Source organism: Drosophila sechellia, chromosome 3L, assembly GCF_004382195.2.
Source record: "Drosophila sechellia strain sech25 chromosome 3L, ASM438219v1, whole genome shotgun sequence".
Classification (NCBI taxonomy): domain Eukaryota; kingdom Metazoa; phylum Arthropoda; class Insecta; order Diptera; family Drosophilidae; genus Drosophila; species Drosophila sechellia.
The window spans coordinates 11,071,322-11,087,394 of record NC_045951.1 but is presented as its reverse complement, the minus strand read 5'-3'; the positions used below and the strand labels follow the sequence as shown (position 1 = coordinate 11,087,394).

Below are 16,073 nucleotides of genomic sequence, written 5' to 3'. Positions count from 1 at the left end.
TTTTTCGGTTTTTGCAGCTCTGAGCTTCGCTGCTTCTGCCGCTGCTGCGCTATGTTGTTGCTTTTTGTCTGTCTCCTCTTTGGTCTTGTTGCTTGTGTCTGTTTTGCTTTTTCGCCCTGCCATCTTACACACTTACTCACTCACACAGATACAAGCACCTACACGCGGAGACTTTTGTATGTAAAACTGACGTCGTCGCTGCTGACTCTTCTTTCCTTCTTATGTCTTTTTTTTTTGCACATTCTCCCTGTACTCTCTTCTCGCCTGCATTTTGTGTATCTCATCTCGTGTACGCTTTCGCTGCCTTTCCAATCTCTTCGGCATCGGGGCAACAACAACGAAAAGCTGGCGTCGCCGTCGCCGTCATCGTTTTCTCTATTTTCCTCAATCGCTGTGCCTTTTCATTTTCAATTCGCATATTTTTGCAAACTCTACTTTCAGTTATTCGCCGATAATTGATGTCAAAGGACGCAGTTGTGCTCCGCCGGCGCAGTTTCACATCGCCTTTGGAATCGTTGCCGCGGTACGGTATCATTCAGTGCCAGTGTGACCAGTTTCGGTGTGGCCATGCCCAAGGAGGATCCGTTCGTGAATCGGGCCCAGCTCTTGAAGGCGATCAAGAAATATCCGGAGATCTGGGACTCCAACAACAAGCTGCACATGTGCCGCAGCGTCACATCGCCCATGTGGACAGAGATCGCCGAGCAGTTCGGCGGTCATGTGCCGACAGGTGAGCCCACCAAGAATGTACCAGTCCTTGCGACCCATTCCCCCATCCGACATAATCCCCCCTCACACACTACGCCACTGCTCCATTCGCCAGCTAGCTAGCGGTGCCCATTTGTTGCTGCCTTTCGCACTCTCCTTTCCCGGCTCTTTCGAAGTGCATTCAGTGGCGTCGGCATGTGTTTCTTAAAGGGGGCTAAAAAAACTATGTTAAAGGTTCAATCACAATGCGATAACAAAAATCCACGTTGAATCAATGTTCTTGAAGGGTTATTTAATTATTTTCTTAAATGACGTCACTGCACTTGGCTAAAAATAGACAAAGGGCATTTTGGATAGAAAGTAAAGGTTTGTGTCCGTTTGGAATAATAGAGGAGCCTACGCCACTATATAATGCAAATTGAAGCACTCGCAGTAAAAATAATTGACGGGTGGAATGTACTTTGATGAATGCAATGGGGTGGCTTACTTTAAGCTTAGTTATCTGCACCGTGCCACCAAGATATTACAATATTCATGAATGGAAGAAATAGACACAGTGAAGTAAAAAGTATCTATTTATTGAAAGTTTTAATAAACACGACTTAGAACATATTCTCTAAAAATGAAAATTTTTACCATATTTATTTGTAATTTTCAGTTAAGCTGCAATCGATCTGGAGTCAGATGAAGTACCACTATCACAACTTGGTCCACCGCCAGATCCTCCACAAGGATCGCTTCAACACCAAGTGGGAGCACTTCGAGCCCATGTCCTTCATGTATAACATTACGGTGGCTAAGATCGTGGGCGCTCAGTCGAGCGGCGGCAGTGGCGGAGGCACCTCCTCCGATGCCCCATCCACAGCCACTGAAGCAGCAAGTGTGGGGGAGGAACCTGCTGCCCCAGTGGCGCCTCCGCCATTACCCACCGCCACCCATGGTCGCGGACGACCCAGTGGTAGCTTCAGCTGGCTGCAGACCGCAGCCACACCCACCGCCCCTCAACTGCCGCATCTAATCGCTCAGCCGCCCCATGGTCAAGGTCATGGGATGACATATACCGCTTTCACGGGCCTGGTACCTCCACCGGCCACTGTGGCCTCAGAGGCGGTGGCTACGCCGCCGCGAAAGTTGGGCCGCCCGAGTTCGTTGCACAATAGCATGCGCGGTCGTATCATCGATGCCATAAAGACGCGTCCATCGCTGTGGGCTGGACGCCAGCGGAGTGAGAAAGGACAGGGACAGAGCAGAACCTCAGCGGTTTGGAAGGAAGCGGCCATGGAGATGGGTCTAACACCGAGTAAGTAAATCCCTTCTAAGTAGATTTAATCTGAAAAGATCAAAAAGATATTCCATCGGAATATATGTAGCATGTAGCAAACTCATTTAATACTATGCAAAAAGGATGTTACTAAGGTCCTGTCAATTATGGTATTAAAATAGGGTTATATAGCTAAAAGTTATGGGTATTTTAAAAAGTTTCCATACTCTCCCAAAACATCTAATACCTTGCAGCTCTTATGCAAACGCGCTGGTCAATCATCAAGCAGCGCTACGTAGACGAACTGCAGAAGGAGCGCCACGCCCAATACTCCCACCAATCCTTCCGCTCAACGTGGGAGCACTTCGATCGAATGTCCTTCATGCGCGAGATTCTGCTGAAGAAGGTCGATGAGAGGGAGCAGACACGCGAACAGATCCAGGAGATCGTTAGCGAGCAGCAGCACCACCATCAGCAGCCGCAGCACCATCCGTCGCAGCACTTGCACCACTACCGTCCACCACAGCCGCCAGCTGGATTGGTGGAGCACGCCCAGGACATGCCCATCGGATTGGTGCAGCACCACCAGCAGGAGGGACACCATCCGCCGCTGGCCATGCACCATGCGCAGCATACGCAGCCCATTCGCCGGCGGGTCAAGCACGAGTCCGACCTCGAGTGGGATCCCTTTGAGATGATTCTCCATGTCCATGGTGCCGGAGAGCCAGCTGCCAATTGAAGACTGAGCAAATAGGGACAATTAAGCCCTAGACACACCTGAGAAAAAGCCTGCACTACTTAGTTTTTTCTTTGGGCACTAATTAATATTAACTTACTAGATCGAATATTTCAATATAATTGAACAAAATTAACAAGATTCTCCTTGTTTATTTTTTATGATTTGATTCGTTACCTGTAGGTTTTTTCTCAGGTGCAATTTGAAGACCCTAAAATAATCGTCAGATGTAAAAAACACATCTATTGAAAAACCGTTTTGTAATTCCATTTTCTACTACTCCGCAAATAAATACATCACTAAGATAATATTCAATTTGTATATTTTGGGAGGAAATAATTACACATAGGATATATATCTCAATTTGTATGGTCTGGAAACTTCCATCTATTTATTAAGTATTAATGAATTGATATTAAATTAGGGCACATTCAATGAAATGGATACAACTCACGTTATATAACCGAGTGGTATACATTTCATCAATATCAATTTCGAGGAAAATGCGATTGTAATTTCCGAATGAAAGGAGATTTATTCCAACTGAAGTGCTTTGCACTCACTCAATGGCGATAATCGTGATGCGATGCGACGGATTGAGATTCGAGAACGCCCCGAGCGGGAAAACTAAATTATGCTAATTCTCACAGTGTGTGCAACATTTGTCGATTGCCAAACTGGCAAACATGTTTCAAATACACACACTGCCGCACATGGGAGTCATCCAATGAAGCCACCATCCATCCAGCCATCCTGGCATCCTGGCACCCAGTGTTTTGTGGATTTGTGTATATTTCTGGCTGAGGGCCAAGGGCGGAACACGCGTAATTCCAATCACGTGCCAGGCCAGAAAAGAAAAGTTCTCAAACTGTAAAACGTTTATCAAAACGTATAGCCGCCCGTTCTCGTTTCGCCCAAGAGCCACCCACATAATTGGCCCAAAGGATGCCGCCCCATCTTACTTCCTCACATACCACCCCCCCTTTATTTTTCATCCGCCCGCAGACTCCGACAATATCTTCAATAATAAATGCATTTCACTGTCGAATTTGCCGCATTCTGCACAACACACGTGCCTTAAATAATTCACGTCGCATTTAGCGGCGTTTTTGCCAAGCCTCTAATGGGCCCAGCGATTTGTAGTGGGCGTGCCGGTGGGGCGGTACGGCAAAAGGGGGGCGTGGCACGCCGCCAGGTAAAGTGGAAAGTAGTTGGCTACGTTTTACGTTCTAGTTCGGGGCGAAAATTTGCCTAAAAACTCAAGTAGTTTGTTCAAACTTTTATGCTCCGTGCATTTATCAACGCCAGCTAAGCGGGGAAAAGCGGTCGGGTGTGGTGCTGTGGGTTAGGTGGAAAGGGGGAAAGTGGTGGAAAAGCTGGGTGGAAAACCCATCCAGGAGTCCATGAAGCGCAGCAGCCCGGAGCAACAGCGCTGCCGTGTAAAAGTTTCCACAAAGCCATGGGTGGGTTAGATGATGGAGCGTTATTTAAATGGTTTTCGGATGCGTACGTGCGAAAATGTTAGTAAGAACGCCAGGTGCTACAAACCATGTTAGAATTTCTTTGCCTGGGAAAAAAAATGTTCGTGATTTGTTAGCTCCACCGATTTTTATAGGCATTCTAGAAAGGAAGATTTCGGCATTTTTCACTGGTAATCAGTTTACTGATATGCAAACTATTTGCAAACTATATTATATACAAAAGGCCAAATTCAATAAATCGAAAAAATTTTATCGATAAAAATAATTATCGGCAAAAATGCTGTGTACTGGTTGTGCATTAATTTCATTGCATTCCTAGAAATATATAAGTTTCATTTATTTGTGTTTTGGGAACACTTTACTGTTTTCATAATTTTATGCAAATATTTCATATGGGGCCGTTATATTTTTTATTAATACCCTGTTATTAACATTTAGTAGTTTTCTAAGTTGATTTTGGAACAAACGTTAAATAAATAGCTCGTAAAATGCATTCCGAAACAATAAACAATATTGAGTTAATAATTGTATATATTTATTTTCCCAACATAACTACTTTATGCTGAAATATGATTTATAAAGTGACAATTGAGATACTAATATTTTTGCATGGGTTCGGTGTAATGGCTTTCGAGTGGAACGTGAGCCGGGAAAACTTCGGTTGCCTAAATGCTCGGTAGGTGATTTCTTTCCGCAGGAAGTACGCATACACACGCACTTAACACACACAGACGCACACTCTCAAATCATTTTCCACGCCCACACACACACACACTAACTCTCACACACGCACACATGATAAGAATGCTTATGTGAATTATCGCACATTTTACGGCATCGAAAAAAGGGGTTTCGGGGGACTTTGTAACGGGAAAGAACTAGAAAACTTGTCTAAAAGTGCGCACTCCACTCATATATATATATATATGTATATTTATACATATCTCCAAGGCGGACACGCCGACAGTAGCGCATAAAAACTTTTAAATTTACTTTTGCTAAGAGTTTTTCCCGCCCCCCAACCAGCCACGCCCCTTCATGCCCATGCATATTCATTTCAAAATCCACACACACACACACACATATGGCCAAGTTTTCTTGGAAAACTTCCTTTACCCCTTTTCACCGCCAGAAAAATCAACGAACTGTGAGAGAGGCAAACACAAAAAAAGTTTCGGGTAAAAGGTGGGCATGGGTTTCTGGGGTTTTTCCCCTCCCCAAAGGTGGAGTTGGCAGGGGGGAGGGGGGATTTTCCGGATACGGATCCGGAGCGGCATCGCTTAATAGAGCTGCCAAAATTTGTGTGCCTCAGGTTGCGTCGCTTGTCGGCAGACGCCGCGTTACAAGCACTCCAAATTGCTCACTTCTCGAGGCGCCTCCCCACTCTCTGCCCCATCGTAATGCCCCTACTTTCCCCATCTTGCCCGCTTTTAAAGCCCTGCCACCGAAATCCCAGCCAATTCCCCCAACTGCCAAGCAACTATGCTATCTATCCATTTTGGCCCACTTGTCTATTTTTCGGACTGGCCACAGTGGAAATGTATCGAGTTTCACTTTACTTATATTAAAAATATAAGTAAATAATTGAAATTAATGTTAAATGAAAATCGTTAAATTCCTTACTTTAATATATTTACTCTATGTACTTTTATTCGTTTTTTAGGAAACCCTCCCGCACTTTTTTATGGGTTAGTATATTATCAAATTGTTCCATCTCCATACATACTGGCAGTCAAAAACACTCGCCTACGTAAACTTCCCCCCATTGAAAGCATCTAAGAAATCAAACCTGGCCAAGATTCATATCGCCAGCACCTTGGGTTCAGCGCACCCCGGATGGCTTTGAATACGAAAATTCCAAAATAACTTCGATAGGTTCTTTATTTGACAAGTTACCCACTGTGCCATTTGGGTCTACTTCTAACCCAACTCCAAGGACCTTCATTTCGTGCAGGCCCTTTTTCCGCTGCTGCTGTTGTTGTTGTTGTGAATGGTGGGTTTGCTGAAAAATGTTGGCCCACGTATCCTGCAGCAATTCGTAAACTAATTCTACATACGTGCCCGTGTCAGCCATCACCCATCCGCCCTGTTGGCCCACCGATCCACCCGTCCCTTTCCTTTTGGCTTCCGCAGAGCGACAAAATCGTTACGTGCGTTGGGCCACGGTGGCGCCCTCTGTGGGCCGTGCGTCATGTTTTGATTGGCGTCATGTACACACGGACGGATTCGCTCCGGCTTTCCGCACCGAACGGTTGGATGGGAGGATACATATGTGGATACGGGTGGTGGATGCACGGAAAACAAATGCTAAAATATTTACCCACAGCAGTTATTTTATGCACATGAGCTCTGAATAAAAATTTATGTTAATTACGATTATTAAAACACAGCCTGGGAAAACCGTATTAGAAAAACATCATGGATGGTTTATCTTTCTAAAAACAATAATAAAGCTTCAATTATGTTTTAATTAAAGAATGAATTAAATAATCCATACATACACAATATAAAGTAATAGTTTTTAAGATGAAATGTAAATAGTTTCTTAGACTTATTTGGGAATTATACGACATTTTGATTATTGTATTAGAGCCCTAACTATTTTCCTTCCTACATTTATATTGCTCCGCCTTTGATTAGTTTTTGCAGTGTGCCTGGTTTAGATTTGCCTTTTTTTTGCTAATAAATAATTGCATTTTCACCTCAAGAACTCACTGACAGACGATGCCCGAAGGGGGTCGAGGGGCCAAGGACCTGGGTGATTTTCTCCGAGGGCGACACAATTCAATTTGCCCGCGTTTCCGTTGCGACTGCAGGTGCCTGGCTGGTGTATTGCCAGTTTTTGTAATTCCATTTCTGATTTCATATTTCGCTGTCACTGTGAAATGATTTAATTTTGCAGATTTCTTTGGTAGGATGGCAATATTTGCATGCCGGGCATGTATCTATGTATCTTTTTTTATATCCTTTCGTTCTGCGTGCCGTTATCCCTCACAAGCGAAATGCGAATTCTGCGCAAATTTGTTGCATACGCAAAATATTTGCTATATTGCATGGCAATCAAAGCGCCGCATGATTGACACGCCAAATGGAATATTTTCGAGTGATATTTCGCAGCTGCAAATGCGCTGACCTGAAACATGTCAAAGTCTGTCTATCTTTCGATATCTGAGGGAAGCAATATCCAATATACCATAAGTCCATCAGCATTCTGCAAATCGCATTTATGTCATGGCCTTTCCAACAGAAACTTTTAAATATTAAAGTATAGCAAACAAAACAAGATAAACATTCAAAAGATATTTAATATATCTGCTGTTGAACTAAGGGTTAAGTTTTTAAATCTTTCGTAACCTTTCTATTTTAATAGTTTATTGTTTTCTTACTATCCTTAGTATTGGTTTTATATATTTATTGGTTTTTAAATTTCTCGAAACTGAAACACTTAATTATGATGCATTTCCTGTTAGTCGTTTTAAAATTCATAAACTTAGGATTGCTTCCTTCGAAATCCTATTAAACATAATAGCCATAAGCAGATTTCCCCTAATAACCTTCGCAAAAGCGGACTCAATTAGCAGGGATGTTAATTGCTCCAGTTTCGATTGCACAATCCATCGGCCAGGTAAGAGTCTTTCAGGTGCTCAGATTCCTCAGGGAGCGACCTTGTCCACGTATTCTATGCAAATTCTCCGAACAATGGAGCTGGCCACAAAGAGGCGAGTCACTTAGGCCGGCAGTCTTTCTGATTCCACGCGGCATCCTTGAGGCTCTGGTCTCCTTAATACCGGAAGTGTCCTTCGCAGAACTCGCACGTGTGTCGGCATAAAATAATGCGACATTTTTATGGCCCAGCCGAGTGCCGCTTTGGGCCCCTTTCTCTTTCGCACCTTCGGCCTGACAGCTCAACTTAAAGCGGTGTTAAAATTTATGAATGAATTTGACTAGGACACCGCCGACACACACACACAGGAAGCAGGATCCTGGCAGCAGGTAAGCAATAACTCAGTCCCTGCCCGGGAGTTTTTCTAATTTCTTTTGGCTAAAATACAGTTTCGGTCCTTGCATAGTAAAAATGCCCAAAGATTTATGATGAGGCTCGTTGAACGTGCACACATCCACATTTACAGCCCATCCCGAAATGTAAGAGAGAGCGCTTCAGCTAATCCTGAATGAATGAATTGGGCTCCTGGGCTGTCGTCCTCGCTCCTGCGGAATGGAATGCAAATCCGTTGATTTAGAAATTCCATTAATATCGGAGTTCCAACCGCCCGCCGCCCATATTCTTTATCAATATGCGCCACACGAGGCCCACGGCCACCCAAAACACTCAAATAAATGTAAATGTATATGCATATGGCGAAAATCAAGTTCCCAACATGCTCATATGTGTATCCGAATAGGTAGTTGTTTAGGTGTATCCGAAAGATATGGAAAACTGGTTGACTTTTAAACAGCTGTGTCTTGTAAGGTCAGAATTAGACATTAAAATCTGTGCTAAATGTGTTACTGATTGCATTAATTATATTATAACTAAATTAAGTACTTACTTATTTTGTATCAAGATTTTTTTAAATATTAAAATTACAAAACTTGTATACTCTTCGAAAATTGTTGTGCCCAAAGAAACACGTTAACTAAATCGTGATTTATTATATTGGTAAGAATATTACACCCTTAAATTCAAATTATGTCTGTGATAACAAAATGATATCGTAACTGAATTAAAATAAAACTATTTAGGCCAATAGCGTGTCATGCAACTCCGAATTCTGTACACACAGAGCAGACAAGTTATTTATTTTTCGTCTTGGCCAGAGTCTCGGGTCCGAATAAACATGTCAGCCATATTCTGGCGACACTAATATCCAAATTCATGTGCTCGATATTGGCCAACACCAGGGACAATGCAGTGGCCACACTGCAACCCACCCATTCAGATGGTAAATAGATGTTGACCAAGCCAAGACCAAGGCCTCCATGGTCATGCTATCAGTGTCGACTGACCACATTAGCATGTCACTCGGCGGTAAACAGAGAAAAGTTGGGGAAACTTCTTGGAAAACTTTGCTTATGTTTGTGCCTTCGAGGAAAAACTTGGCAGATGAACAAAAATCGTTGAATAGATTCGACGACGGGCGGCTGAGTTGAGTGAGTGAGTAGTTGAGTGTTCAATATGAACGCGTAACTTTCCTTTTTGGCTATTGACACATTTGTGACATCCGACGAGTTGCTTAAGCAAATACTGAAAATTTATAGGCGTGGCACAGGGACTTGTTTTGGTTTCGGTTCGGTTCGGTTCGTTTCCGCTGACCAAACGGGTCAATTCCATCGGCCAGGGCGCACAAAAACTAGACTGCGTGCGAGTGTCATTTTCATTCTGTTTATTTGTCAGTCATTCTTTTGGGGCAAATATTGACGCTCTTGTCATGCCCAGTAGCACTCTGCGTTAATTGATTTCGAATTCGTAGCCACTTTTATTGTTATTATAGCAGAGCCCAAACAAACTGCCCTGCAATCACACACACTCCATTGCGGACGGACCTACGCCTTCTATTCCCACCTCCGAACCCATGGAGTTGGCCAAACCATCGAGTTACCGGAGCAAAGTAATCAAATATCCAACTCCAACCAGCTTAAGTCTGAGCATCCATGACTTGCACTCACAAATTGTCAAACTTTTGTACTTTTACGAGCCATTTGGAATTGCTGTTTGGGGAACTCTGGTGTCTTAAATTATCTCAGTATTTATAAACATCGCTGGCCATCAAAATCGATTTGTCACACAGCATTAAAAGGCACTCGGCTAAATTTAAAACATTACCAGATCTTTGTACTAACTAATTTGCATGTCACTTAAAATTATGCAAAGTCAATTGATATTTTAAAAGTTCATTTTTTATTGAGAGCTTTTATCAGCCGATTGTCTCTAATGGTTTTTATGAATATAAAATGTTTAATAAAGAGACACATTAATATCGTGGAATTTTGAATTGGTGGGAATGTTTCGCTAAAATAATTCATATTATTATTAGCAAAAAATAACTGGTTTAATATTGTTATTGTTGGACGTGTCTAAAAATATATTCGGTGCTCATAACAACAATTACCTATGCAACATTTAACCAAGGGAAAATAATTACTTCTTCAAGGATATAATTATATATTTAAAGTGTGCCTTTTACATTTACATCCGTTTATAAATTAGCCAATTAAGCCAACAGGCTAGTAGTAGTATTTCATTGAAACTTATTTATAGAACAATACCACAGCAAGTGAAATCGTATGTTTTTTAAAATTGCAAAAACCGTGACGTTAATCCCGAGATTAATCACATTCTGATTGTCAACTGGTCTTTCTTCGCCGCTGCGAGATCAACTTGTTCTGGCTCTTAAGCTGTAGTGTTAATATTTGTGCAGTAAATAAGCAAATTAAGTGTTTCCACAAACGGCTGCAAATATGCACAGATACAGATAGGCACCAGAACCAGACAACCAACTCCAGATACATGGCCTTATATACATATGTACGAATAAACGCTTAGATGGGAACAGGGCCTGTGTGCATGGGCATTAATAGGCGCATAAATATTTGTTTATGTTTTCACATCGAGCTTATCAATGTGCAAACATAAGCGGCGCTACTTCAGTGCCCCACCCAACTGCCCAGTTTCCCCACTTCGGAGTGGAGTTTTGGTATCTGTATCGCTGTTTGCTCACGGATTTCGTCTTTGCACGGTTTTATCTTATCGCCGTTTTGGAACTACGGGTCACGCCAGGCCAAGCTGCCACTGCTGCCGTCGCTGTTTGCTCAATTAATACGAACTTTAATTGAAAAACAATACAATTAACTAAATCAGTTAAGCGCGTCGGTCGCCTCGAGTCTGCGAGTCAGCGAGTCTGGCGCCCATTATCAGTCTACTCCACTCTTGACTCCACCAAACCAAACCGGTCCCCACATAGAACACCAAACCCCAACTGCAAAGCCCCCTCCAACTCCATTGAACTGAGTGACTGTGTTTCCTGGTCCTGCTAAAGATACTTTTCCATTGGCAACGAAGCATGTTTCCCTTAAAAGTACGTATTGCAAGAAGCGGAAAAAATCTAATTACTCCTTAGATGTTTGTTAATGTAAGGAGAAATGAAAAATGAAACCTGATAATTATTGGAATAAATATAGATTTATAGTCTATAGTTTTGTATTTTAAACTATACAAAAAATATCTCTAAGTAAATCATCTTTAGAAGATACTTTTTTCTATTTCTGGCCATCTTATTCAACCATCTTAACATTCTCATCCCTATATTTTCAAAAGTTGCTAGATTTCTCGCTCCATAAGACCATATATGATTAAACGCTTACCAATTCCTAATCACAAATTCCACTTTAAATTTAGCAATATTTATCCATTAGCAAATAATATATTGTCTTAGCCAAGTCATTTGCGGATACCACAACCTATTTTTTGTAAGGCATAACAAGACACTCTGCTAATTTCATTGTTGTTCGCTTGTTCTTGCTGCTTTCGGTGTGTTTTTATCTAAATTACTTTTAATCGCCATTTAATGTTTTTGTTTTTCTTGCTTTGCTATGTTGCTGTTGCCGGTTTAGGTTGTGTTGTTCATGTTTTATTGCGACGTCTTTTGGATTCTCTAATCTAATTGCAAAATACAAGCAACGAATGTGAATGAATCCAAGTGTGAGTTTGGCTACACGGAGAAAAATATATCTATGCTTATCGTTCTTATAGAAATAAAAATATTAGTTGTCAACTAGACCTGTAGGTAAATTTTATGATTTAGTTTATGGACATATTTTAAGCCTGCACTTTACTTCAAAGTAGCTGTAACTCCGTTTCTTCGTAATTCTGCGTAAACTAAAGTTAATTTCGCTCAGTGCAGAAGTAAGAGTGTAATTATATGCGAAAGTGTGTGTTACGGGATGTTTGTGTGCCTTTCAAGGCCCCGTAAACGCCCCGCCATAATAATCCGTCCTTGCCCATCTGGTGCCCCATGGAAATAGATTGCGCGCTATCTGGAAAAAGTTGTTTCGGTCTGCAAAACGTATAAACAATTATAAACAAACAGTCGGGGCGAGCGTTTCTTTATCATGGCCTAGTTCTTTTTATTGATATCATTAGAAATCCCACCAAAAATAAAAAAAAGAATCTGAAAGTTTTTTGCACCCGATTTCCCCCATTTGGCCCATCCAATTGCCATTCGACGCGTGCGAATCCATAAGATACATTTGGCTGTAAACAAAGTCATTCATTATGCCAATCCTCCATGTGTCCAACAAGTCGCAGCGATCAGCAAACCTTCTCGTGCGGAATGGAATTGCGTCAATCAGTTTATCGGTCCAAATAGTCTTCGCAGACATATAGACAGCACTTATATATTTTCTAAATATTTTCGAATAGTGGAGAATAACAATGCGCCACAAGAACTTATAGTTATTGAATGGGGTGTCGTACAGAAATATTTAATGTGTAAAATTACATTATTTCTTTCTAATAACTTGTACACAAATACATTGTAGTAGCTTATAAAATGATCGTAAAAGTGCAGTGAAAAATAATTGTAAAACAATGGTTTTCCAGAGCTCCCGCTTTTTGGCCTTGAAACAAACTTGAAAGTTGTCAAAAGCCACAACAATGGCAAGGTCTTCTTAGTACAAATTCGATTTGACTGACAAAATCCCACCATGCACTTCATTCAAGGTCCAAAGCATAAACCATTTGCATGGCAATTTGAGTTCAGCATCTTTACGATCTGTAAAATACATCGCATCAATGTTTTGCAGAATGAATCAATTTCTATTTCTTACAGGTGTCGGTTGAAATGTCTTCTTTATAATATAATACCCGTCTATATAATTTAAATTGTAAAATGTTTCCTATATATTGGCAGTGGGTTCATTAAAACCACAATTCTTTAAAATGCTTTGATTTAATTGAGAAATGGTAAGTGTGCCAAAAAATAAAATGCGTCACGACAAGTACGAGCAGATGCATACTATGGAGCACAACTTTTCTGAAAATACATAGGATATGTTAATATGTAATCAATTTGCTTAAAAGTGTTTATATATATTTACATAGTTTGTACAACATATACGTCTCCATATTACAAAATATTTGTTTAGTTCCTTGAACAAAAAGGTTTTGCCTGCTGACTAGTGCAGGTGTATAAATTGCACCCTGTTGACCCTTGGATGACGCTTTTCCTTAAGTACTGAATCTCGCGTGCATGTTAACGAGACTTTCTTAATGTCTCTTTGTGGGCCTGTTTCGGAACATTTCAACACCCACGCTTTTGTGACACATAAATATACATTTCAGAAATTGTTTACTTATTTTTAAATGCCCCTCGGCCAAAGAATTTGTTTGCTGTCGATAACCTACGACGATATGTAAACACATTCAATAAATATTCACGTTGTGTATCTATCCGCGCAAGCGTTGCATAATTATGATTAATCAATTACAGAAGATTGCTTAAATAATCGATTTACCATTAGTTCCACTTTTCCCCCACAGATGGCGGCAATGATCATGTAGGGATGGCGCATGCTGATCATTAATTAACCCATAGCAGGGCCTCTTTCAAACGCGATCTTCAGTGGGCCACAGAGACATGGTAAAAAATAGTATAGTTAGCTGTTTGTTTTTCTTAGCCCGAACGGCACAGGCATAAAAGACAAAGCTGGTTTACATAAACAGGCGCCAAACATGGCATACGAATTAATTTGGTCGTTGTATTTAAATGCTCCAAGCTGAAAGTGGGAATCATTTTTTCTCTGGCTTTTTTTAATAGATTGCAAACAAAACAAAAATTAACATACGCCCCGATGTGATCGTAAACGTGCCCGTCGTCGAGGCGAGCGGCAAAAAAAATACAAAATAGAGGAAAAAATAAAACATTTGTTATTCTTGTGACATCACCATGCAAAGGGGGGCTCTTTTCAAAATAAACAAAACAGACAGCGCCAGGGCTACCAGCTGATTTGGCAGCCCTGGAAAACAGTAGCAACACTTTGAAGTAGTCTACACGTAAAGAATTTTAAATATTTTTTAACCTTCGGGAAAACAGATCAACAAACATTACCGTTACAAGCTTATTTCCATACATAACAATAGAACATAAAATTCAAGAAAGGCTGACAATAACATAAATATATAGATCATAAATACTAGAATACAATTTTGAAACTATTCAAAAATTGTCTAAATATTTGAAATATTAAAGTACTCTTAACAATTTCTAGCTTAATTTCTATATTTCTATATAACTTAACTTAGGGCAATAAGGTTCATCTTCTACTCTTCAGACACAAAATTCTAAGAAAATTTATCCAACACTCTAATTATGAATTTAATCATATTAATAATCTTATATTTATTTATCATTGAAATTGACCCAAATATTTTTCGACTGCAGGTCAGAGCGAGGGAGAAGTATAAACAAACGATCGCTGGCGAGCTCCTTATCTTCTATATGTGTGTAGCCCCCAGCTTCAAAGACCCAGACCTCAGCCGAGTCCATATACCATGTACATAGCGTAGTATACTATACTATATACATAGTAGTATACCAACTCGGCTTGGAGCCCCTAGTCCCGACTCCAAATAGGCGCAGCTGTGTGGCTGTGTGCTCGTGTTAGATAAGTCGGCTGCTTCTGGTGTGTGCGGGTATTAATATGCAAATTAGTTGGCGACCAGCGGAGCAACAAACACAACAACAAAGATACATAAGAAGCAATGGCAACAATAGCAACAATATGATGAGTGATTAAAAGTAATGTGCAGAGGCAAAGTCGAATAGCAAATGCGCCAAACGAGGATCGCACTCGTGCAGCTGACATAAAACTAAGGGGTATAGAAGGGTATATATGTAAGGCACTATTTATAAATACTCAGGTAGATAAAACAAACAAAACTTAAATAGATATTTTATTTTATTTTGAAAAGCAGGATGTCAGGAACAAAAAAAAAGACTCTGGCAGCAATAAAATATGAAATATAATTGACATGTAATGTATAATGGTGTGTAACACAGCAATGGCCCAAGTGCGCCTTTGTTTATTTGATCAAATAAACAAATAATTTCTTTATCACTCAACAACTGAGATTCCCTTTGATATCCTAAACAATCGCCACTATTAGTGCGATTCCATTCCTACCACTTCATCTCGCCCCATTTTTATTTCATAGAGACACATATCATGCGACGATCGAGTGGTCGCCACATGGGTCTCTCGCTTTGGATCTGGATCTGAATCGGCATCTGTATCTGGATCGGATTGTATCGCAGCCCGCAGCCCGCAGGCCCGTCCGCTCGTCTGTCATCCATTTGGCAAGCTTCAACAGATCGTTGCGTTTCGTCAACAACAAAGCGGGGCGAAAACAATGGACGCCACTCATCGAGTGGGCTGGGGTCTCTAAAATAAAGCCACGTTGAGCCAATAAAACTATGCTTCTATGATACTAAGCCATATCTACAGATTAAAAATATTAGAAAACTTAAAATTAAATGACAAATCTATCTTATTATTAGTTTGGTGAGGTAATTAAGGTAGATGGATTGTAGATAAATATATATAAATTTATATATATATTACTTTTCAATGCCACAACTATTCAATTATCCTACCCAGCCCATGCTAGTTGGATAATAAATTGTTGTTAATATTTTTTTTATTTAAATATCTACAAGTTCGTCCGTGTCACGCCGGCAAATCTGACTGATTGCGGGTCTCTTCTACTACGCCGCATTCGATGGCGATTGGGGGCCCTGCGTAGGAGGTGTTTGGCGCGTGTGTCGGCATATTGAATAGGTCGACCCCCAGCTATGGCAAGACAACAAAAAGCGCGATCTATCACCACACC

General features: G+C 40.9%; 1 protein-coding gene and 2 long non-coding RNA genes across 4 annotated transcripts; 2 read left to right on the top strand and 1 right to left on the bottom strand.

Annotated features, from left to right (window-relative positions):
* The first annotated feature begins 307 nt into the window (after nt 1-307).
* Nucleotides 308-3,015, top strand: LOC6605260. Its single transcript, XM_002030062.2, has 3 exons — nt 308-730; nt 1,367-2,008; nt 2,224-3,015. Exons 1-3 carry the CDS (start codon nt 568-570, stop codon nt 2,706-2,708), a joined length of 1,290 nt encoding a protein of 429 aa, XP_002030098.1. The 5' UTR covers nt 308-567; the 3' UTR covers nt 2,709-3,015.
* An 8,042-nt stretch (nt 3,016-11,057) lies between these two features.
* LOC116801254 lies at nt 11,058-15,718 on the top strand. 2 transcript variants are annotated; one of them, XR_004361887.1, is made up of 2 exons: nt 11,058-11,262; nt 14,626-15,718. It is a non-coding gene; the product is annotated as an uncharacterized LOC116801254 (long non-coding RNA). The 2 variants fall into 2 exon arrangements; XR_004361886.1 differs by lacking the exon at nt 11,058-11,262 and adding an exon at nt 13,740-13,824.
* On the bottom strand, nt 12,626-13,730 carry LOC116801253. The gene is made up of 3 exons (XR_004361885.1): nt 13,283-13,730; nt 13,013-13,218; nt 12,626-12,957 (listed from the first exon to the last, which is right to left on the bottom strand). It is a non-coding gene; the product is annotated as an uncharacterized LOC116801253 (long non-coding RNA).
* Nucleotides 15,719-16,073: the final 355 nt, after the last annotated feature.